This window comes from Narcine bancroftii, chromosome 1, assembly GCF_036971445.1.
Source record: "Narcine bancroftii isolate sNarBan1 chromosome 1, sNarBan1.hap1, whole genome shotgun sequence".
In the NCBI taxonomy this organism is placed as follows: Eukaryota; Metazoa; Chordata; class Chondrichthyes; order Torpediniformes; family Narcinidae; genus Narcine; species Narcine bancroftii.
The window spans coordinates 458,826,871-458,852,018 of NC_091469.1; the positions used below are offsets into that span (position 1 = coordinate 458,826,871).

Sequence of the window (25,148 nt, forward strand, 5' to 3'; positions counted from 1 at the left end):
CAGTGTAAATACATTGTTTGACCAGCTGAATTTCTCCAGCATTGTGTTAATGTTTAATTAGTGTTCAGATGATAATGATAAATCCAGAAATAAAGGTTTTGATAGGACGGGCTTCATCTGAACTATGCTGTGATCGGAGTTCTGGCAAATCACACAACTGGGGATAAGCATTAAACTAAATAGTAGGGAGGTGGGTTCAATAGATTAGGGTGTAGAGTTAATGCTAAAGGGAAGGGGAGTGCAGGAGTGGTTATTGAAGTCTCCAAAATTTTTTAAAAAGGACAAAGTTTAGAAAGGGAAAACAAAATTCATATCAGGCAACATGGAGACAAATGTGGAAAGAAAGGTAGTGAATACAGAATTGAAAGTATTGCATTTTAATGCATGCAGTGTATAACGTGAGGTAGAGGAGCCTAAAAATACAATTAGAAATAGGCAGGTACAACATTGTGGTCATAACAGAGGATCACAGCTGGGAAGTAAACATCAAAGGATATACATCCTATCTAAAAGACAGGCAGCTAGACAAAGTGGATGGGGTAGTTCTCTATTGGTTTCAAAATGAAATCTAATCATTATTAAGAAAGGACATTGGATCAGAAAATGTAGAATCCTTGTGTACAGTGTTGAGAAACTAAAAGGATTTTGGATGGGATTTGTATATGGATCTCTAAATAGCAGCCATGATGTGCAATATTTATATAGACTGGGGAAAAGAAAACAGGCTGGCGCTGATTCCCAAGAGAAGGAATTTGTGGATTGCCTATGGGATGGTTTTATGGACCCATTTGGGGTTGAGCCTACAGGGGAAAAGGAAATTATAGATTTGATGCTGCATAATAAACCAAATTTGGTTCAAGAGCTTAAGATAAAGGAACTTTTAGAAGGTAGTGATCACAATATAATTAACTGCAGTTTGAAAAGGAGAAGTTCAAGTCAGATGTGTCAGTATTTATAGTTGAGTGAAGGTAACCACAGAGGGGTAAGAGAGCAGCTCATGACAGGGGATGGAAGTTGACCCCAGCAGGAAATATGGTGGAGCTGCAATGGTAGGAGTTTCTGAGAGAAATTTGGAAGGATTTATCCCAAAGAAGAAGCATTCCAAAGGAAGGGTGAGGCAACCTTGGTTGACGAGGGAAATCAAGGTTAGCATAAAAGCAAAAAAGAGGGCATGCAGTATTGCAAAATTTAACAGGAAACTCAGAGGACTGGACAGCATTTAAAAGAACAACAGAAGACAACTAAAAAAGCAATTAGTTGAGAACAGATGAAATTTGAAAGTAAGCTAGACAATAACAAAAGAAAATACTAAAAGTTTCCCTAAATATATCAAGAGTAAATAGAGGGAAGAATGAACATTGGACCACTGGAAAATGATGCTGGAGAAGTGCTAATGTGGAACAAACAAATGGTGGATAAACTGACTAGTTACTTTTTTTAATATATAAATTTAGACTTACAGCACGTTAACAGGCCACTTCGACCCATGAGTTCGTGCCGCCCAGTTTACAACCCATTTTGCTTCAGTCTTCACTGTGGAAGACGTCAGCGACATGTCAGAAAAATAGTGAAGGGGCAGAATAGTTGCTATTCTTAAGCAGAAAATGGGAAGTTAAAGAGTTTAAAGGTGGATGTCAGCTGGGCTGGATGGACTATGTCCCAGGATTCTAAAATGCACAGCTGAAGAGATTGTGTTCTTTCAACTATCATGAGTCATGAATGGTTCCAGAGGAATGAAAATTAGCAAATGTCACTCCATTCTTCAAGGGAGAGAAACAAAAGCTTGGAAATTATAGGCCAGTTGGTCTAAATTTAGTAATTGGAAAAGTTCTATAGTCCATTGTTAAAGATGAGTTTTCAGCGTAATTGAAAGCACAGGATAAAATAGGCGGAAGTCAGCACTGTTTAGTTCAGGGGAGATCTTGCCTGACAAACCTGTCAGTGCTTGTAAGTGTCCTGCCATGAACTATATTATCTCTGCTTGCATTTGACCGCCAAAGTCCACTCCTCATGTTTGTCTGGATTAAATTTCATCTGCCATTTCTCTGCCCATATCAAGATGGTAACAAGATAGCGCCTTACAGCAGCGACTCTTTGCGAACAGCTGTGATGGGAATGACCAAATATTCTCATACAGAACTTCTAAAAATCAAACACCCAACCAGAAAAACAAAATCAAAGTTACCCATTAATATGGATCTCCTAAGATCACTGCTAAACCTCAGACTCGGCCCAACTAGCAGTCTCCATCGGGCTGCAGGACTTTTAAACAGCCGGCCCTCAGGCAAGTATAACAACACCATCACGGCGGGAGCTTTAAACATCAAGTGATTGGGCCATTTAAACTTTGCAGGAGTCACAAACAGCAGATGCTCAGTAAATGTAAACATTGTGGGTGTGAGAGATGAGCACCCAACTTTGCATTGTTGTATAATAAATGTTCTTTGTTCTCAATTTTTGTCTCGAGCAATTTCTGTGAAGGTATTTCTGTTTCTAACATGGGTGATTTAAAGGGACAGCGCAAGGACCATTTAAACACCAAAGGAACTACCAGCAGAGGACCCACGGGCCAGGTAAAGAAGATCCAACCATGTGGGTGCATAGGGAAAGGCTACAGGTCAAGCTGATATGCTGGGGCCTGAGGCTTCCGCTCCCTACCATCCTCCAGGCCAATGTACAATCCTTGGAGAACAAACTTGATGAACTCCAAGCCAGACTTCAACATCAGAGAGTCATCAAGGGGTGTTGCATGATGTGCTTTACAGAAACATGTCTAAACATGGACATTCTAGATACAGTGTTGCAGCCCAAGGGCTACACCCTCCATCACACTGACCGAACACCAGTGTCTGAACAAACCAGAGGAGGCATCATTTGTGACAAAATCAATTCATCATGGTGCGCAGACGTGGTGGTCATGTCCCAGACCTACTCCCCTGACCTGGAACATCTGGCCATCAAATATGGCCCATTCTACCTGCTGAGGGAGTTCACCACCATCATCCTGGTCATAGTGGACATTCCACCCCAGGCTAATGTCAGGCTGGCACTGGAGGGACTGAGCACTGTGATTAACAGCACATCCTGATGGTGGACTTCAATCAGGCTAACCTAAAGATAGCTCCGACCAACAACACATCACATGCGAGGCCAGAGAAACCAACGCACTCGGGCACTGCTACACCACCATGAAGAACGCATACCAAGCTGCACTTTGGCAACTCTGATCATCTGGTTGTACTTCTACTCCCAGTGTGCAAACATGGACAGAAGACCATAGAACCAGTTGTGAAGATAACAAAAGTATTGTCGAGGAAGGCGGAGGAATGTCAGTAGGATGGCTTTGAATCGATGGACTGGAACATAATCAAGAACTCATCCATAGACTTGAATGAATATGCAATAGGTGTCAAGACCTATGAATTGTGTGGATGAGTTTGTGCTCATGTGTACATACCAAGGTGTTCCCCAAACAGAAGCCCCCAGATGAATCAGAGATTTCACAACCTCCTGAAGGTGAGAATAAGGACAAGGATCAGCATCTTTACAAGACCTGTGGAAGGCCATCTCTGAAGCAAAGTGGCAATTCCAGAGAAAGCTACAGATACATGCCAGCTTTGGGAGGGTGTGAAGGCCATTATAGCCTACAAAGTGAGGGCGAATACCACAGATGTCTGTGATACTTCATTACCTGAGGAGCTGAACACCTTCTATGCTTGCTTTGAGTAGTAGAATCAAACAGTGACTACTAGAATCCCTGAAAAGGCTGAGGATCTTGTGACAACTGTCTCTGAGAGTGAAGTCGGAATATCATTCAAGAAGTTGAACCCGCATAAGATGTCAGGTCTTGACGGCGTGACTGGCAAGGTACTGAAAATCTGTGCCTACCAAGTAGTTGGAGGTCATGGATATTTTCAATTGCTGCAATTTTCAATTTTTCTCATTGCTGCAGGCAGATGTTCTAACCTGCTTCAAAAGGGCATCAATCATCCCAGTGTGAGCTGCCTCAGATTAGCTCTAATGTCTACAGTTATGAAATGATTTGCCATGGCCAGAATTAACACATACCTAAGCAAAGATGTGGACCCACTTCAATATTGCTGGCTTTCATCTCAACTCTGGATCACTTCAAAAACAACAATTCATACATAAGGTAGTTCTTCTATCAACTATAGCTTGGCCTTCAAAACCATTATTCCCTCAGTGCTGGTCAAGAAGCTACAAACTCTGGGCCTCTGTACCCACCTCTGCAAATGGATCCTTGACTTTCTCATCAGAAGACCACAGTCAGTACAAATTGGAAACAATGTCTCCTCCTCACTGATCATCAACACAGGCACACCCCAAGGATCCGTGCTAAGCCCACTGCTCTACTCATTATACAATCATGACTGTGTGGGCAGGTATAATTCCAATGCTATTTACAAGTTTGCCAATGACATGATAGTTGTCGGCAAAATCACAAACATGTCCCAGTCCTCATCAAGGGCTCAGTAGAGGGTTAAGAACCTCAAATTCCTGGGTGTCAGTATCTCCGAGTGTCTGTCCTGGAGCCTCTATGTTGATGTAATCACAAAGAAAGCTTGCATGCAGCTATGCTTTGTCAAGTGTCTGAGGAGATTCGGTATGTCACCGAAGGTTTTCATAAATTTCTATAGGTGTACCATGGAGACCATTCTTGCTGGTATGGAGGCACCAACTCTCAGGACAAGAAGAAACTCTAGAGGTTGTTAACTCGGCCTGCAACTTCATAGGCACCAGACCACTCCATTGAGGATGTCTACATAAGGCCTTAAAAAAGCAGCCTCTATCCTCAAAGACCCCCACCACCCAGGCCACACCCTCTTGACTCTGCTACCATCGGGAGAAAGATACAGGAGCCTAAAGATGAGCACTCAGCGGCACGAGGGCAGCTTCTTCCCCTCTGTCATCCTGAGTCATCAATGAACCAAAGAAACTGCCTTACTTTTAGTGGACTATTATTTTCATTTTTTATGGTAATGTCACTAGTTTGCTCTATGATTGCTTCTGCAAAACATTGAATTTCATGACTTGTTCATGACAATAAAATCTGATTCTGATTCATGTCTGTAATTGATTGATATCTTTGATAGCTCCTAAACCATGTCCAAATCCATCTTATCTCTGTCATCTATTGCTGTCATAAATTAATGCAATAAATTAATTCTTCAAAGGTCATTACTGTAATGGTGTGTGTTTTAGCTCCAAAGGACATTATGTTGAAAATATTGCCCTAAAATATTTCTGGCAGCTGTTGAACAATGTTGAAATTTCATCCTGATGCAGTAGAGTATGCTTCGGAGAGGCACATTGTGGGTGTTCTGTCAAGCCACCGTCCTGTACAGATAGGAAAGTGCAAGGAATTCTTATATCAACAGAAGAATTATCAGTCAAAGGAAAATGTCATTTTTTTTTAAATGCTTGGGTGTGCGTGGGTGACTTTTAAATGCATCTTTCAATAAGTTAGATTCATTCAAAACATGGGTAGCAATCTTTTTTGTTCTCTCAATGGCAAAGTGCCAGCAACATGATCAAGTATGAAATAAAAAAACAGAAAATACTGCAGACTTTCAGCAAATCAGTCAACATCCATGTAGGGAAAAGATGATGCTCTCCTTCAAGTAGAAAGTATGGAGTATCTGTAATTTCACATTGCCTTGAGGATAATATTGCTAACTGGAAGTGTGGCAGTCTGTTTTGTAATTAAATCATCAATTGTGGGAAAATGTCACCTATAAATCGAGCTGTGTGCTCAGAAGACTTTAAAACTGACATATTATTCTTCAAGACAATAATTTTCCAATATGACATTAGGTTGAGAAAAAAAAGAAGCAATTAAATGAAACAATGCAGATAAATGCAATGACTAAAAATGCAGGCCTCACAATTTATTGATTGAAGATCATTTAGTATCTTCTGGTGGCGTCAGACTAATCCAGGTTATGAAACCTGATGGCTACTTGCTCCTAAAGTAGTTAGTTACACACTTGAATATCAGAGCACTGGCTGAGACTCATGGCGCCCAAAGGGCAACAAAAAAAAAGATCCAGCCTGGCTTTCCATCATTAAATCTTTCAAAAGCATTTCCCTTCTAGATTAGCAGATAGCGATGTTAACCCTTGCTGTGATCAAAAGGAAACATCTAGTTTGTGTGCATCACAGCACCAAATGACTCAATCTCCTTGCCAGAAAGTGGGTTTTGAGCAATTTTCTCTGGCCTCACACTTTGAATGAGCCTCTTTCACTCCTTTAGAATATCTAGCTTTCATAACTATACAGTGAAAATCAATATTCTTACTGATTATCATAGTGACATATTTATTTTTCTTTATCTTGATCAAGTCTAATCTTGTGTCCGTCCTTATCTCCTGTTCTCCACCATATCACAAAATGTTCATTTGTTTGTATAACTTGTCCCCTCCCGAATCCACCCACCACATCCACTTGCTGCCACTATCATTCCCTTTCCTGTAAGTTTAATTCTTTTTACCAGTTCTAATGATTTGAAGCATGGGATCTTTATCTTTCTACTCCATGATTTCCTGTTCTAACATTATGTCATTTAAAATGATTTTTTATTTAGGGATAAAACATGGTAACAGGCCTCTCTGACCCACCAAATACACCAATTAACCTACAAACCTGGTATGTTTATTAAGGGTGGGTGGAAACTGGAGCACTTGAAGGAAACCCCTGCACGCAGAGGGAGAATATAAATTGCTTACAGACGATGTTGGATTTGAACCGGGTTTGCTGGCACTGTAATGACATTGAACGAGAAATTCTGACCCCGGATGATAAAACTTTCCATTACATCCTCATACTTAAATTATTTATAAATTTAAACCCCCCAAAAAATGCACATAATTGATAATAATATAAATCAAATCCAAATACATATGGCACTTATACAAAGAAAGAAAAATAAATAAATCTCCCCTTTATATCCCCACCTCTAACCCTGTACTAAAAAAAAAAGGATGAGACCCTTACAGGAGCACTTATTATTTAAAAATTCTTTTAATATACTGAGACCTTTAGGAAAAAGGGAATGTCAGAGCTTCATTTAAATATTCACACCCACACTTTGTAAATATGGACACCATATAACTATTTTCTCAAATGGTATACAACTCCGAACTTCAGTGTGCCATCTTTCCATACCCAAATCCTTATCAGACTTCCAAGTTAGGGCAGTACATTTTCTTGCTAATGCTAAAGCAATTTGAACAAACCTCTTCTGGTACATATTCAATTTGAATTTAGTTTTAACTGCCTCTAATATCACTCATTAGACATTGGATCCTGTGGGAATTTCACCTCCATTATTTGTTTCAATAAATTACCTATTTCTAACCAAGAAGGTTTAATTCTAGGACACTGCCAAGTAGAATGCAAAAATGTACCAATTTCCTGTCCACATCTGAAACATAAATTCCTAGAAGTCTGGCTCATTTAAAAAAAAACTTTTGCAGTGTCAAATATAACTGAAGAATAAAATTATATTGTACCGGCCTATACTCATGCTTTATCAATATTTTGCATTATCTTAGTTATCCAGATGGCATAACCTTTGATCATGAATCGCTGAATATTAACTTGCAGTTGTAACAATTGATTAGGTAGGCAAACAGTATGTTTTTATTGCAAGAGGGGTTGACTGGAACAGGCATAGTGTGGAAGCCAGTACAATAGCAGCATTTAAGAAGTTTTATGAATATGATGGGGATGGTGGGATATCTACAGACTTTTTGCTCAATTTGGACATCATGATTGACACAGGCATGTGAGCCAAAGGCTCTGATCATGTGTGGCACTGTTCTATATTCCAAGTAAAGAGTTCTAGGGTTATGGCAGGTATGTTGCCCTGAGGTAAAAGGATCTGCTTTGATCTATTGAATAAAAAAACAACACATCACAGATTGAATGGTTTACGCCTGCTTGTATTACTTATATTTGTCCAATGAAGGCTTATTAATGCAAAGACTGATGATAGTATTCCACTTTCTATTCATGATAGCATTTAAAAAAAAATACATATTATTCTTCATTTTAATTTGGTCAAATTTGAACAAAGAATTTAGCTGCAGGACATCTGCAAAACTATCATAGAGCTGGATGGACAAGCTAAATATGTACCATTATGTATTGGTTAGCATCTTTTGGATATTGTGTTGTATGATCAATTCTATAGTAAATTATATTTCAGCAACAAAGTGATAGAGTTGGAGCAAGAGATAATGATTCGCGGTCTTAATCTGAATTGATATTTGCCTTTTCTAACTGTTTTCCGTAATGCTTTCGTGCAACTGCCAGTGTGAAGTTTGACCTCCATTTTCTTGATTTTTTGGTGGCTAACCGCTTTCACTTCAACCAAATAAATTATGTGTATGCAGTTAATGTCAACAACACATCCCAAAATATTGTATTTCATCGTGTAGCTGAGTAATTTGAATTTAAGCTATTAAAAACAGACAGAAATGCTGGAGGTACTCAGCCAGTCTCGCAGCTTCCACAGGAGGTAAAGATACATTACCGACGTTTCGGGCCAGAAATACACAGAAAATGAATGCTGGAGGAACTCAGGCAGTCTCACAGTATCCATAGGGGTTAAAGAAATCAGCCTGTCTGAAACATCAGTAATATATATTTACCTCCTATGGATACTGTGAGACTGGCAGAGTTCCTTCAGCATTTTTGTGTTTTTTCACTAAAATCACATCTGCAGACTTCCGTGTTTCACTGAATTTAAGCTGTTGACTCTTTCTTGAATCATAGGGACATGCAGCATAGAAGCAGGCCCTGTGGCCCATCTCATCCATGCTGTTCAAGTTAACCATATAACCATATAACCATTTACGGAGTGGAAACAGCCCATGTTGGCCTTTCGAGTCCGCAACAGTTCACTGATTTTGTGCCCCCTCTTCAGGCGTTGGTCCCGGAAGATCTTCATTCAATAACGATGGGCGAATTCATTTCTTCAAACAAATTTAACTCATCTTTTGCAGTTTACACACAATGTGGTTAGTCCCTATCTATTCAAACCTGCACTATCCATGTTCCTGTCCAAAAATCTTTTAAATACAATAATTGTACCAGCCTCCACCTATTCCGCTAGAAGCTCATTCTACGTATGCACACACACTGTGTAAAATAAAAGTTGCCCGTCAGGTCTCCTATTAAATCTTCCCCTTCCCCCCTCACCTTAAATCTATGCTTCTACACTCACCTTCAGACTTCCCTACCCAGGGAAAAGACAGTGACCATTTACCTTAATCTATGCCCTTCATGATTGAGTATACTGCTAAAAGGTCACCTAAATGTAAAGACAAGCAAGCCCAAGCCTATCCAGCCTTTTTCAATAAGTCAAGTTCACCAGTCCCATATGACATTTTTTTTGCATCCTTTCCTGTTTAATTACATCTGATTGCAAGTTGATGAGATCCATAAATGGTGTTCAAAATGTGACCTGACCAACAACCTTTACAACAGTGGTTCTCAACCTTTATCTTTTCCATTCACATACCACTTTTAAGTAATCCCTATTGCCATCGGTGCTCTGTGATTGGTAAAGGATTGCTTAAGGTGCTGTGTGAGTGGGAAGGGAAGGATGGGAATCACTGCTCTAGACCTAATTGTTTCTGAAATATATTGCATAAGAAAAAATGTCATTGGCCCATTTCCTTTGGAGTTATGAAACCATGCACATAACGAGTCTATCAGGTATGATTAAAGCAGTGGTTTTCAAACTTTTGCTTTCCACCCACACATCACCTTAAGCAATTCCTTACTAATCACAGAGCACCTACTGTAAAGTCAAAACCTTGTGCTTTTGACTCTTAGTTAATTTTGTGCCAATCCCTTCAAGAAAAAATATTGTTTGTAGTGTTACCATAGTGGCTATGAGGTAAGATTTTGTAATATCCATGTAGACTAAGAGCTTGTGTCTCATTCTACAATGAAACTTGAAAGAGATGTGCGCTCGAGATACTTTTCTGTGAATTTGTCTTATTTTGTTTGATTTCCTTTTGTATATCTCTGAAGTTGTATATCATTTTACAGGATGCTTTGTTAATTCATCATTATAAAAATCTTATACAAAGTTATGCAAAATGTTTATCAGTTTTAATCAACTAATTAAAGCTGCATCTACAAATTTAGTTTATTTGATAAATAAGATAGTAATTCAAAACATTATATATATATTAAATCTCATTGTCGATCCTTGCATCTGATGAAATGGTGCAGCCGAGATAGGTAAACTGGTTGACCGTTTTGAGTTTTGAGTTTCATCAGATGCAAGGATCGACAATGATATAGACAACAGACTCGCCAAGGCAAATAGCGCCTTTGGAAGACTACACAAAAGAGTCTGGAAAAACAACCAACTGAAAAACCTCACAAAGATAAGCGTATACAGAGCCGTTGTCATACCCACACTCCTGTTCGGCTCCGAATCATGGGTCCTCTACCGGCACCACCTACGGCTCCTAGAACGCTTCCACCAGCGTTGTCTCCGCTCCATCCTCAACATCCATTGGAGTGCTTTCTTCCCTAACGTCGAAGTACTCGAGATGGCAGAGGTCGACAGCATCGAGTCCACGCTGCTGAAGATCCAGCTGCGCTGGATGGGTCACGTCTCCAGAATGGAGGACCATCGCCTTCCCAAGATCGTGTTATATGGCGAACTCTCCACTGGCCACCGTGACAGAGGTGCACCAAAGAAAAGGTACAAGGACTGCCTAAAGAAATCTCTTGGTGCCTGCCACATTGACCACCGCCAGTGGGCTGATAACGCCTCAAACCGTGCATCTTGGTGCCTCACAGTTTGGCGGGCAGCAACCTCCTTTGAAGAAGACCGCAGAGCCCACCTCACTGACAAAAGGTAAAGGAGGAAAAACCCAACACCCAACCCCAACCAACCAATTTTCCCCTGCAACCACTGCAACCGTGTCTGCCTGTCCCGCATCGGACTTGTCAGCCACAAACGAGCCTGCAGCTGACGTGGACTTTTTACCCCCTCCATAAACCTTCGTCCGCGAAGCCAAGCCAAAGAAAGATATATTAAATATATATATATATATATATATATATATATATGTATATATTTACCTCCTATGCACATTGCAGGACCAGCTGAGTTTCTCCACGAATGTTGTTTTATTTTTTTATAAACTAGAAACAGGCGCAGAAGAAGGCTGGCTGGCCTGTTGAATCTGTTTCTCATTCAATAAGATCATGGCTGATGTGGCTATGGACTCAGCTCCAACTGTTTCCATTTCCCTTTTACTTCCCCTCTTATTCAACAATTTATCTATCTTTGTCATAAATACATTTAAGACCTTTTTATAGTGGGAAAAAAAGTGAATATAAAGGCAGATATTCTCCGCCTTTACATCCCTTCAGCTACCTTTATAAAAATGCCGATGGTGGATGCTGGATGCTGATTCTGATCCGTCCCGAGGGGTAGTCCCAGAGGTGAAGTGAGTCGCTCCACCTTGCTCCATAGAGGCAACGTCGCTGAATGCGTTAACTTAGGGGTGGGTTGATGATGTGGCGACGGTGCCATGAGCCCCTGATCCAGGAGCCACCAGCAGGGTTCCCACGTTGATTGGTGCTGGGGTTAGGGCTCCGTCCTGCCACCTAGAAATGTTCTCTTCCTGTTTCCCCTCCCGCTTCACCAAGGTCACGGAGACCGAGGAGCAAGAGGGCAGCAAGGAGCCGGAGAGAGTGGGAATGGACGTGCAAGGGGGGACAGTGGGAGGGACTCCGGCCCGAAGAGTGTGAAGTCCCAGCCAGGGCAAGAAGAGTTGGAGCTTGCTGGGGCCAGAGGGTGAAGGGACCGTGGTGCTGAGTTCCACAGCCCGGGATGAAGGAGGAGAGATGCTGAGGAGTGGGCATGGAGAAGCAGAGCCAAGGAGAGTGATGGATTAAAGGGAGGAACTAAGATCGGGTCTCGGCATGGTGGAGGGGCAACGCTGGACAGAATAGCTGGAAGAAGGAGCCCCAGGTTTTATAATGAGAACTTCTTTTTGCTTTAATGTGGGATCAATGACCACCTTCGTTACCCATAATCCCCCACACAGCTGGAATGGTTCTGCATTTCCCGAGTGCTTCCAGCTGTGTGGGGGATTATGGGTAATGAAGCCAGCCATTGCTCGGCCCGTTGTCCTTACGATGCCTGGCGGCACTACTGCACCACTCGCCCCACCTCCCTCAACTCCTGGGGTTGTCTCCCAACACTGCTCTCCATAAAAGCAATGCTGGAGCAATTTTATAGGCCTTCTCCATGAAAGTTGAGTCCGCCTTTTTCTTTCCTCATTGAGCTGGCATTAATGTGTCGCCGCTCCGTTAAAAAAGGGCTTTAATGAGGCTGCTTCCACTGCTTTATTGGACAGAGAATTCCGGAGATTCTCCAGGAGAAGCAATTACTCCTAATCTCTGTCTTAAATCTACTCCCCCAAATCTTGAGGCCATGTCCCCTTAAGGTTGTCTCACCTGCCAGTAGAAACAACCTCATCTTATGTTTTCCTTTCATAGTTTTATATAATTCTATCAAATACCCACCACCCCCCCCCCAACCCCCGTCATTCTTCTAAACACCAATGTGAAATCCCAGGCAACTCGTTCTCTCTCCATAATCTCTTCATTCCCAGAATCAACATGATGAACCTTTTGTGCTTTGCCTCCAAAGTGCCTTGTCAAGTAAGGAGACCAGAACTGCACACCATACTCAAGTTGCAACCTCACTGGTCCCCTGTACAGTTGCAGCAGAACCTCCCGGCTCTTAACTTCCATTCCTCTCGCAACAAAAGCAAACCCAAAGGGTCTTGTCTTTAAACTCCATGAAAAGACATAGCTCCATGAATCATTTTTAGAGGACATCATCTCTCCTCAAGTCTATGCAATTTGTGCCAATATGGATCAACATCTCTGGCTGCTCATACTCCCCTTTCAGAATGTTCTGAGCCTGCTTCCAGATACCCTTGACTCTGGCACCAGGAAGACAATGCACTTTGCTGGAGTCTTGTTTGTATCCAAAGAAACACCTATCTGTGCTTTGTCTAAACCTGATGAAGGGTCTGGCCTGAAATATCGACAGTGAATGTTCTCCCACTGATACTGCACATGGTGCTTTTTATGTCTCTCTGTGGTCTTGATTAAAGAGTTGCCAATCACTATTTCACACCTAGATTCACCTTACCCTGTTTTACAGCGTTGCCAGTTGTGGCGCCACTGATTGTGGACACTGCTCCCATTTTCCCTCGTGAGAGACTGCTTCCTTGCCTACCTCCCCCCCTCCCCTCCATGCACCATCCACAACAGTGTCTAAAAGGGTGTAAGGGTGCATTTGTTTGTGGGGGGGGGGGGGTTGCCACAGGAGATCCTGCACTATCTCTTGGTCTTGCTGACTTAACATGTGGCATGACCACATCCCTGAAATTACTCGTCTGCTCCTTGGTGAGTCCAGCTGATCCATATGGTCTGAAAAGAACTGCAGATGGATCCACCTTGTGCAGTTAGTCCAGAGAATGGGGGTAGATATCAATGATTGAGCTGCAACACAATCCTTTGGAATTATTTAAATAAATTGAAATTGATAACTGTTTTGTAATTTCAAGTGTCTACTGTTTTCTTTCTTTCTGAAAGGGTCATATTTTTTGAAGTCACTGCTAAGGGATCTAATCTTGTAATTGCTCTCTGACTTTTTTTGACCTTCTGATTGACAGATTTCAGAACCAAGAAACCATTCACATTGTATCATTTCTTAAAGGGAATCTGGATGAACCAGAGTGTAAATAGGGCATCAGAGAATATCTGCAAAGTGAAGGGAGGTAGGTTTTGGGGAGATAGCAGGACTAAGTTCTATTTACACAAAGTTGTGGGTGCCTGCAATGCCTTACCAGGGCTGGTGGTTGTGATGAAATACGGTAGTGCATGAGGTGACCACGCGACACTCTCCTCACGGTCAGAAACAATCAGTTCCTGGATGGTCCGCCCACCTCTCTAAACACAACCAATCAGACACCAGAACACCATCCAGGGCACCCGACCTGTTGTCTGGCCCACCTTCCAGGTCCCTCTGCCCCCCACTCCTACCCCTTTCCAGAACTTCACTCCTAATTGCAAACCGGTCACCACGAAAAGTAGGCGATACAGCCCCGGGGAGAGAGAGTTTATAAAAGCTGAAGTGGGGCGACTGCTAGTAGAAGGCATTATAGAGCCAAGTAAAGTCCCAGGAGGGCACACGTGGTGGTGGTTAAGAGTGGGGAGAAGGAACAGATGGTCATCAATTACTGCCAGACCATCAACAGTTTCAACTTATTGGACGCCTATCCCCTCCCCCACATAGCTGACATGGTGAATGAGATCGCCAGGTACCGGGTTTTCTCGACCATCAATCACCAAATATCAGTCCGCCCAGAGGACTGTCGATACACGGCGTTCGAGGCCAACGGCCATCTCTGCCATTTCCTGTGGGTCCCATATTGCTTTATGAATGAGGTAACTATGTTCCAAAGGGAGATGGTGGATCACAATAAGTTAAAAGCCACATATCCATGCAGAAAGCACGAAACTGGGTGGCATGTTATCTACTTTGGTGGCAGGAACAGGAAGGCAGATTATTATTTAAATGGAGTCGATTTAGGGAGTGGGGAAGTGCAACGTGATCTTGGTGTACTTGTACATCAGTCACTAAAAGCTAGCATGCAGGTTCAACAAGCTGTGAAAAAGGCAAATGACATATTGGCCTTCATAAAAAAGGGAATAGAGTATAGGAGTAACAATGCCCTTCTGCAGTTATACAGGGCCCTGCTGAGTCCATACCTGGACTATTGTGTCCAGTTCTGGTCTCTCCTAATTTGAGGAAGGACATTCTCGCTATTGAAGGAGTGCAATGTAGATTTGCAAGGTTAGTTCCCAGGATGATGGGATTGATGTATGCCAACAGGTTAGATAAGCTGGGATTGTATACAATGGATTTAGAAGTTTGAGGGGAGATATGATTGAGGTATATAAGATTATTAAGGGATTAGACACAATAGAAATGGATTACATGTTCCCAATGTTAGGGGAGCCATATTTTAAGAATATAAGGATGGCCCTTTAGGACAGAGATGAGAAAGAATTTTTTTTACTCAGAGAGTTGTTGGTCTGTAGAATTCTTTGCACAGAGGATGGTAGAGGTGGGTTCTCTAGATAAGTTCAAGAGGGAGTTAGATAAGGTTCTTGTGGAAAGGGGAATTAAGGGTTATGGGGAGAAGGCAGGGACAGGGTAAAGATAGTGGAACACCAGCCATGATCTAAATGAATGGCAGTGCTGGCTCGATGGGCCAAATGGCCTACTCCAATACCTATTGTCTTTTGTATTTGGATAATGTCACCATCTGTGGCCATAACCAGGAAGCGAACCTGCAGAAATTCCTCACCACCGCTAAAGCCCTGAACTTAACATACAACCAGAAAAAGTGCATGTTCCACACCTCGCGTTATCTTCACCCTTCTGGAATTCCCACTGCCCCAAAACCTCAAAGTCTTGAAAACGTGCCTGGGGTTCTTCTCATACTGTGACCAATGGGTCCCCAATTATGCTGACGAGGACACCCCCTGGTAAAAACCACCACATTTCTCCCATTGGCGGAGGTCCAGATAGCCTTTGAGGGCATTAAGGAATGGATGCCAAGGCGGCGAAGCACGCCATTGATGAATCCATCCTTTTCCAAGTGGAGAGCGATCCCTCCGATTTGGCTATAGCCATCACACTGAACCAAGCAGGCAGGCCTGTGACATTCTTTTCTCAGCCCTCCAGGACCCCGAACTTAAGCACTTGGCCAATGAGAAGGAGGCCCAGGCTATGGTGGAGGCTGTGCACCAGTGGAAGCACTATTTTGCCGACAAACCATTCACTCTGCTGACGGATCAGAGAGCTACCACTTTTATGTTTAACAATAAACAGTGGTGGGGGGGGGGGGAGATCAAAAATGACAAGATCATGAAGTGGCAAATTGACCTGTCCACCTACAATTATGAGATCTTCTACTGGCCTGGGAAACTCAATGAGCCACCCAATGACTTGTCCCAGAACCTACAACAGGGCACAGGTAGATCACTTCCAACCCCTCCAAAATAGCCTCTGCCACCCCAGGGTCACCAGGCTCTACCACTTTGTGAGAGTCTGCATCCTCCCCTATTCAGTGGAGGAGATCAGGTAGCTGACCCACAATAAATGCTCGGTCTGTGTGGAGTGCAAGCCGCACTTCTTCCAGCTGGAGAAGGCCCAGCTGATCAAGGCCACTTGCCCCTTTGAGCATCTCAGTATGGACTTTAAGGGCCCCCTCCCATCCATAAATCAGAACATGTACTTCCTGTAAATCATGGGCAAGTACTCATGCTTACCATTCACCATATGACCACGCTTATGGTCAATAAAGCCATCTACTCCTCTTCACCTTGTTCGGATACCCCAGTACATTCACAGTGATTGGGGGTCCTCATTCCTGAGTGAAGAGTTGTGCCAATATTTCCTGTCCAATTGTATAGCCACAAGCAGGACCACCAGCTACAACCCCTACAGCAACGGGCAGGTGGAAAGAGAGAATGGCACAATTTGGAGGTCAATCCTCTTGGCCCTCATGTCAAAAGGCAAGAGATCCTTCTGGAGGCACTACATGCCACCAGGTCCCTACTCTGTTCTGCTATGTCTGCCATTCCACATGAGAAACTCTTTTCCTTCCCTAAGTGGTCGGGCATCAGGAACCATGCTGCCAGTCTGGCTGACAACTCCAGACCTGCTGCTACTTCACAGACACATTAGGACCAACAAAACAGACATGCTGGTCGAGGAAGGGCACCTCCTGTATGCAAACCCCACATACAGTACCCAAGTGGGTACAAAGACACAGTGTCCATCTGGGACCTGGCTTGAGCAGGGGACCCAGCAGAGGAGGTGCATCCAGAAGCCTTCGTTAGTGACCAGTTGGACCCATGTATTTTCCAGACAAATTACTACTTGAACCCACCACCACTACCCCTCAGGCCTCCACCTCCACCACCCCTACAATCATAAACGGAACCTCCAACACCCCTATACCCTTCAGAACATGTTCAGACTAACACAGTTCAGCCCCCAGACCTTCACCCACCACACAGTTCACCGTCCCACAGGAGCTGACCACGACGTAACCAGTGCTGCGGTGATCACACTGGTGGATAAAGCCACCAGACTGGCTGAATCTGTGAACTATAAAAGACTGCACAACCGGTAATGAGGGACACTGTCCCACTTCACCCTGCCGTACTTGATCTAAAAAGAAGGGGTGAATATGGTAGAACACAGTAGTGTAGGAGGTCAACCAGTTTACCTATCTCGGCTGCACCATTTCATCAGATGCAAGGTTCGACAATGAGATAGACAACAGACTCGCCAAGGCAAATAGCGCCTTTGGAAGACTACACAAAAGAGTCTGGAAAAACAGCCAACTGAAAAACCTCACAAAGATAAGCATATACAGAGCCGTTGTCATACCCACACTCCTGTTCGGCTCCGAATCATGGGTCCTCTACCGGCATCACCTACGGCTCCTAGAACGCTTCCACCAGCGTTGTCTCCGCTCCATCCTCAACATCCATTGGAGCGCTTTCATCCCTAACGTCGAAGTACTCGAGATGGCAGAGGTCGACAGCATCGAGTCCACGCTGCTGAAGATCCAGCTGCGCTGGATGGGTCACGTCTCCAGAATGGAGGACCATCGCCTTCCCAAGATCGTGTTATATGGCGAGCTCTCCACTGGCCACCGTGACAGAGGTGCACCAAAGAAAAGGTACAAGGACTGCCTAAAGAAATCTCTTGGTGCCTGCCACATTGACCACCGCCAGTGGGCTGATAACGCCTCAAACTGTGCATCTTGGCGCCTCACAGTTCGGCGGGCAGCAACCTCCTTTGAAGAAGACCGCAGAGCCCACCTCACTGACAAAAGGCAAAGGAGGAAAAACCCAACACCCAACCCCAACCAACCAATTTTCCCCTGCAACCGCTGCAACCGTGTCTGCCTGTCCCGCATCGGACTTGTCAGCCACAAACGAGCCTGCAGCTGACGTGGACTTTTACCCCCTCCATAAATCTTCGTCCGCGAAGCCAAGCCAAAGAAGAAGGAGGTGACCTCACTAGACTGTTCAGACTGTCCTGCCTCCGACCCTGTAATTCCTACTCATAAAATTCCCAATAATCTCCTCCCTCCACACCAGGCCTTGGATCTGGCCCAGCAGCAGGAAGTGGCGAGCCTAATGTTTCAGGTTATTAAAGCATTTAATCTCTCGTTTCAAGTCTGCTTGTGGTTATTGATCGTGCCTCAGTGGTGGAGGCTGAAATATTAGGGACATTTAAGAGACTCTTAGATAGGCACATGGATGAAAGAAAAATAGAGGGTTATGAGGTAGGAAGGGTTTTTTTTTGGTGGGATTATATAGGTTGGCACCTCAACAAGGGCCCAAGGGCCTGTTCTGTGCTGTTTGGTTCTGTGTTCTGTTTCTTCAATTAATTAGGAAAACCTGTAAACCACTAAGAATTATTACATTGTGAAATATCAAATCATAAACAGAAAGCATAATAATTAATGCAAATGAAACATGATCCCAAAGTTCCCTCCAGCTGCAACCATTACAGGTAGTCCTGCCTGTAAACCAATAAAGGTTCTGGGCCTTTTCAACCAGAAGCATTGAGGTAACACAAAAGTGCTAGAGAAATTCAGCAGGAATTCATAGCAGGCAAAGATATATAAGGATTGTTCCAGGCCCCAGTCCTTCGTTAAGGTATCGACAAAGGGCTCAAACCTGAAATGCTGGTTATATATCTTTGCCTTCCATGGATGCTGTGGATCTGTTGAGTTTCTCCAGCACTTTTGTGTATTTAAAGACATTGAAGTAGTTGTCTGCAGCAGTAAATTTTGCCTAGCTTGTTGGCAGCATTCATTTTCTACTAAAACTACTTAACGTCAAATACCTAAGGTGCTGTATAAAGAGAACCATAGTTCATACAAATATAAATCAGTTCATGTCAGCAAGAATTGTTTGAATTGTCTGTAGAATTTCAATATCAAATGGCCGGTATGGTTAGTGTAGCAGTTAGTCCAACACTATTACAGTGGCGGCATCTTGGGTTCGAACCCACCGCTGTCTGTAAGGACTTTGTGTGTCTGTCTGGGTTTCCTCCCTCCCTTCAAAAATGTACGTGGATTGTAGATTAATTGGAGTACCTAGGGGGAGGTGGGGGGGGGGGGGGGCGAGGGGCAGGCTCATGGGCCAAAAGGGCCTGCTGCTATGTTGCATATCTAAATTAATTTAAATTTTTCAAAGTGAACAGATTACTGCCAAGAATTGGCAGCAGTGGTTTTATTACAGTAAGTACCTTCTCTGCTGGGAATATATTTTGGACAGCATTCAAAGAGAGAAAAAGATCAAGGTGAACTTCTATAATATGTAGTTCGATACTTTCATGGTATCTTTTGGTCAAAAGAAAGTATTAAAATGAGTTATTTGTCATGGTTATAAGTGAATTGCACTGGAAGAAAACAATCATAACAGCGTGTACCCCATGATGAATATGAATATAATGTCAAAAGAGGCACTCCACTATGACAAGATTCTTCCTGTTTTTAAAAAAAAACTCGATGGGTCCCGAAAATTTGGGAATGGCAACATTTTGTTTTCAAATATTTCAATTAATCTTGTAGCCAAATGTGAAAATGTAAATGTATAATGATTATTCTGTCCACATCAAGTCGCAAATGTCAATAATTTACAATATACCTCTTTTCACAGTTTTATTTAAAAATCTGGAGCTTTTAATCTTCTTTCTTTGGCTTGGCTTCGCGGACGAAGATTTATGGAGGGGGTAAAAATACTAAAGCAGGAAATCACATCCACATGGTGTATGGAACTTGGGGACTGTTTACTTCTAACAATGACCCTGAAAGGTCTTGCTGTTGATATTAAGGCTATGCCTCTTGTTACGGGCTGTACCAACAGGGAAAATTATTTCTCCCTATTGCTCTTCCCATGAATATTTAATAATCATCAACACTTTGGCTGATTTGCCTCTTAATCTTCTGCAGTCAAATGAATTCAGACAGTCTTGGCAGATATAAGTAATAATTTAAATAGTTTTGCAGAGAAGTAGAAAATTTTCCTTCTGCCTACCCTATATTTGCTCTGCATATCTTTGTACACCTTTATTCAAAACCAAACATTTCCTGTCTAGAGATAGCAGCCCCTGACAATCTAATCATTTCAGAAAAAATACAGAGCTCTTTAGGTTACTAAATAACTTCTTGATCTTTTTTTCCCAAAAATAAATGATCATATGAATAAAATTCCCCAACTCAGGAAAATCACAGCATCCAGTGTTTTATTCAACAGTAGCAATTACCAAAGTTTGATGTCAGATTACCATGCATTAATGGAAAAAAAAGCAGAGACCCATTCCAACCATCAATGCGAATGGATTCGTTGGACTGGTTCCAAAAACTGAACAAAAACCCATTGGTTCGTTTCCAAGCTAGTCTATTTAAATAAATGTACATACATTTCTTCATAATACACGTATTTACCAAATAGAAAAGACACAGTGACAAATTGATGAAACCTAGAGATCGACGTTAAAATGTGCTCACAGCAAGCAGTAAGGAAAATAAACAAATTACACAGACGAGAGCAAAGAATACTGGTGATCTTCATTCTGTATTTCATTTCCAGAGCACATATTCAATCAGTCAGTGTGGTCGTATGAATTGTGGGCAGGGAAAGGCCTGTCAACACTTTGGCTCTGCTGGGCCATCCTTAGATCATATGATTAGACCTATGATGGTAACTTCAACTCTGCATTCTCATCTACTTTCACCTATCTGTTTTTCAGTCCCAATCCAAAGATCAAAAGTTCCTTTTATAGTTAATAATAATACATTAAAAATGTAATATACTTCAATTGTTGACAGCTGTATGGCAAACAAAGAGTTGTCATGAGCTTTGCCCGGCACTCCAACCAATGAGAGAAACGGAGACAAAGGAGAGTCCCTTCAGAGATATCGGGTATCTGTGGATTCGGTTCCATTGTTCCCACAGCTTCTGCAGCCAGACAGGCTCCAGTTCAAACCATCAGCAACCCAAGCTCCAGATCCAAATTTCTCACACAAGCAGGAAGGCTTCAATGCCCGAGGACTTTCGGGAGCCCTTCTGGCCCTCAGCACCCTCTCGATCCCAGTTCCGAAACCTGGTCCGTCGACCACGAGTTGCCAACAGCCCACAGCCTGCATCTTCAATTAAAAATATTATGTACGGTACTTCCATCACTCTTTACGAAGAGAGCAGGAAACTACTTTCCTTGGTTTCAATTTCCCTCACCATAAACAATAAAATTGCCTGCTACTGATCACTTTTCCTGAATCATACAGTAGAATATATAGATCCCTCTGCAAAGTTCTGTAATCTCTCATTATTTGAATATAAGATTTTTTTGTCCTGTGAAATGGACAATATCACATTTGACCATAAGACATAGGAGCAGGAACAGGGCTATTCAGCCCATTGAGTCTGCCCCACCATTTAAGCATGAGCTGATCTATTTCCCCATAGCCCCACTACCCAGCCTTCTTCCCATAACCTCTGATGCGCTGGCTAATCAAGAACCTATCAATCTCTGTCTTAAATACGCCCAGTGACCTGACCTCCGCACCACCTGTGAACATTTGAATCAAAATCAGGATTTATTGTCAAGAACGAGTCATGAAATTCGGTGTTTTGCAGCAACGCCACAGCGCAAACATCCATATCATAACCACTTTATGACATTACTATAAAAAAATTTAAAATAGTAGTGCACAAAAAGTAAAGCAGCGCCTTTGGTTCATTGATTATACCATAAACTGATGGCAGCAGGGAAGACGCTGTCCTTGTGCCACTGAGTGCTAGACTTTGGTCTCCTGTACCTTTATCCTGGTGGTAGCTGAGTGAAGAGGGCCTGGTCTGGCTGATAGGGGTCGTTTTTAAGACACCGCCTCGTGTAGATGTCCTCGATGGAGTGAAGTCTGGTGTCTGCGCTGTCGCAGGCCAAGTTAACAACCCTCTGGAGTTTTTTTCTTGTCCTGAGAGTTGGTGTCTCCATACCAGTCAGTGATGCAACCAGTCAGAATGCTCTCCTTGGTAAACCTGTAGAAGTTTACAAGAGACTTCGGTGACATACCTAATCGCTTCAGACACCTTACAAAGTATAACCGCTGGTGAGCCTTCTTTGTGATTGTATCTATGTGTAGGCTCCAGGACAGATCCTTGGAGATGTTAACATCCTTGAATTTGAAGTTCTTGACCCTCTCCACTACTGAGCCCTCGATTTTGGCCACATTATACTCAATATGTCTAAGAATCAACTATTTTGAAAGACACAGCATCTGCAAACTTTCTTGTTTAACTTGAGTCAACTCTATAGGTCAGTGGTTCTCAACCTTATTCTTCAACTCACGTACCACTTTAAGTAATTCCAATCAGTGCTCCATGATTAGTAAGGGATTGATTAAGGTGTGTGTATTTGAGTGGGAAGGGAAGGTTGAGACCCAATTGTTTTGCTTGAGAAAAATTGTCATTAGCCCATTTCCTTTGGAGCTATGAAACTGTGCACATAGTGAGTCAATTAGGTACAATTAAAACAATGGTTTTCAAACTTTTTTTATTTCCACCCACATAAGCAATCCCTTACTAATCACAGAGCACCGATGCCACAGGGAATACTTAAAGTGGTATGTGAGTGGAAAGAAAACGGTTGAGAACTACTGCTGTCGGTTATTCTGGGGTCACATACAGAACATACTGAGAAAGGCCAGCAGTTTTCTTTCCCTGAAAGGCATTTGTGATCCAGATAGGTTTTCATGTCAGTTCAGCAGTTTTATTGTCACCACTATTAACACTGGCCTTGTATTCCAGCTTTATTTAATAACTTAAAATCAAATTCCCCAGCTGCCATGTGGAGATTAGAATTTACGACTAAATTATCTACCTAGGCCTTAAGGTAGTATTATTTCCCTGTAATCACTTCTGTTACATGTATTCCCATCAATTCCACCCACCAAACACAGATGTTAATTTACAGTGTAAAAAAAAACATTGGGCAACACATCTTTAGGATGTGGGAAGTAAATGCAGCACTGAGGAATCCCACATTCTTGCAGGGAGAACTCCCACCAAATTATGTGACCTGTTAGATATCATCATGAGTGCAGTGGGCAAAAGAGCTGGAGAAACTCAGCAGGTCACAGAGCAACCATAAAAAGTCAAAGCAGTCGACGTTTCAGGTCTGGGTCCTTTGTCAGGAGTGCTGAATGTCAGTCAGACACCTGAATAAAGGAGAAAGGTGTGGAGCAAAGGCTATCAGATGACAGATAAATTGGTGGATACAGGAGAAAGGCTGGCCAGCAAATTGGCAGCAATTTTTCACACCTACCTGTATTAGAACTGAAGTGACAGTTGAGGGGGACTAAGGGATCAGTGATCATTAGTTTCAAAATAGTTATGGTGAAAGCTAGGATTGGTCCAAGAATTGGCGCAAAGCCAATTTGGAGGCATAGGTGAGGACTTGCAAAGGTTTATTGCGAGAGGACGTTTGAAGGTAAGGGCAGATAATGATGTGAGAAGAACATGGAGGAGAGTGATGGGGAGTACAATGTGGAGAATGCTAACATTCTGAGATCAAGGAAGAGGTGCTGCTGGGTCTTTTGAGGAGCATTAAAATAGATAAATCCCTGAGCCTGATGGGATATATCCTAAGATATTGAAAGATACAGATTGCTGGGGAATTTGACAAATATCTTTGCAGGTTATTCTGCAAAAGTTAAATCAGAAAGAATCCAAGGTGAGCAGACGAGTTGGATTCAAAACTCACTCAGTGAAAGGAGTCAACGGCTGGAAGTGGAGGTTTGCTTTACTGATTGGTGGCCAGTGACCACATAAAGCATTCAATGCACGTGGCATTACCTATGTGTTTTAAAATAGGGAATCATGATTCTAATAGATATTGCATTGAATTTCATATAATCTTCTCTTTTTCAGGCTTTATCTACACTGGTGAGGTTGTACACCGCATGTTAACAGCCACTCAGTATATTGCTCCATTGATGGCCAACTTCGACCCAAGTGTGTCCAGGAACTCAACTGTAAGATACTTTGACAATGGTAATTGATGGCTTTATCAGACTACTTTGCAGGAAGGATTTGAACACAAAGATTCCAAATGTATTTGTTTTCTTTCCTAAATTATTACAAGAAATTCCATTGTATGTTCTAAATATAAGTTATGAGCAGAGTCTTCCATTGCTATCAACTTTCTAACTTAGATCTTGGTCAGGAGGGAATATCTTGGGCTAGAACAGAACACTGGCCTGTAAACGATTGCACTTAATACTTGCAAACAATGAGGCTGACATATGCAGGTCATCTCCAATGTTAATGTAGAACAATCTTTGCTAATGCTGGTCTTTCAAAATAACTTGGCTGATATGGCAGGGTTTCGTCAGAGCACCAGTTGCTAGTTGATCAAAAGCTCTTTCCCATCATGAACAGCCCTGGAGCTGTAGGAAGCTAATGCTACAGGGTTAGTGAAGCAGCTCATGCCCTGCATACAGCTGTTTCTGTACAACATAAGGCTTTGGGCTGCATAGTGGCAGGTAACAGTCACATAAATCATATTGGCACTGGTTAATATGCCTACTGTGTAAGCTTTAAATTAAACCACCATTTGCAGGACCTGCCATTTACATCACAGGATAACCATTACCCAAGACCAGCTAAATCAACAGCCTTGGTACAATAAATCAGTTTTTTAAAAAAAATCATCTATAAGATTTAAGATATTTAGGAACATGATGCACATGATTTAACATTCAACAATGCACATCGTTAAAGATTCAAGAATCTCCAGACTGCGGGAGTTGGTGATTGAAGCAAGACTATGTTAGATATGTGATTCAGATAGAGGATAAAGTGATTGGGCTTAATGCTAATTCGGAGAATAACCACCATTAATGGATTGGAATAAGGAACCTAGGGTTATCATAGGATCAGATAAAATAAGTGCAGGAATACACTGC

The 25,148-nt window shown here is 42.5% G+C and overlaps 1 protein-coding gene across 3 annotated transcripts in view; it reads left to right on the top strand.

Annotated features, from left to right (window-relative positions):
- Positions 1-25,148, top strand: part of LOC138751829 (plexin domain-containing protein 2-like) — a 558,229-nt gene that overhangs the window by 358,768 nt on the left and 174,313 nt on the right. For all 3 annotated transcript variants that reach the window (XM_069914669.1, XM_069914668.1, XM_069914670.1), the window contains exon 5: positions 24,112-24,234. In XM_069914669.1, the coding sequence (XP_069770770.1) occupies positions 24,112-24,234 (123 nt within the window). The remainder of the gene's footprint in view (positions 1-24,111; positions 24,235-25,148) is intronic.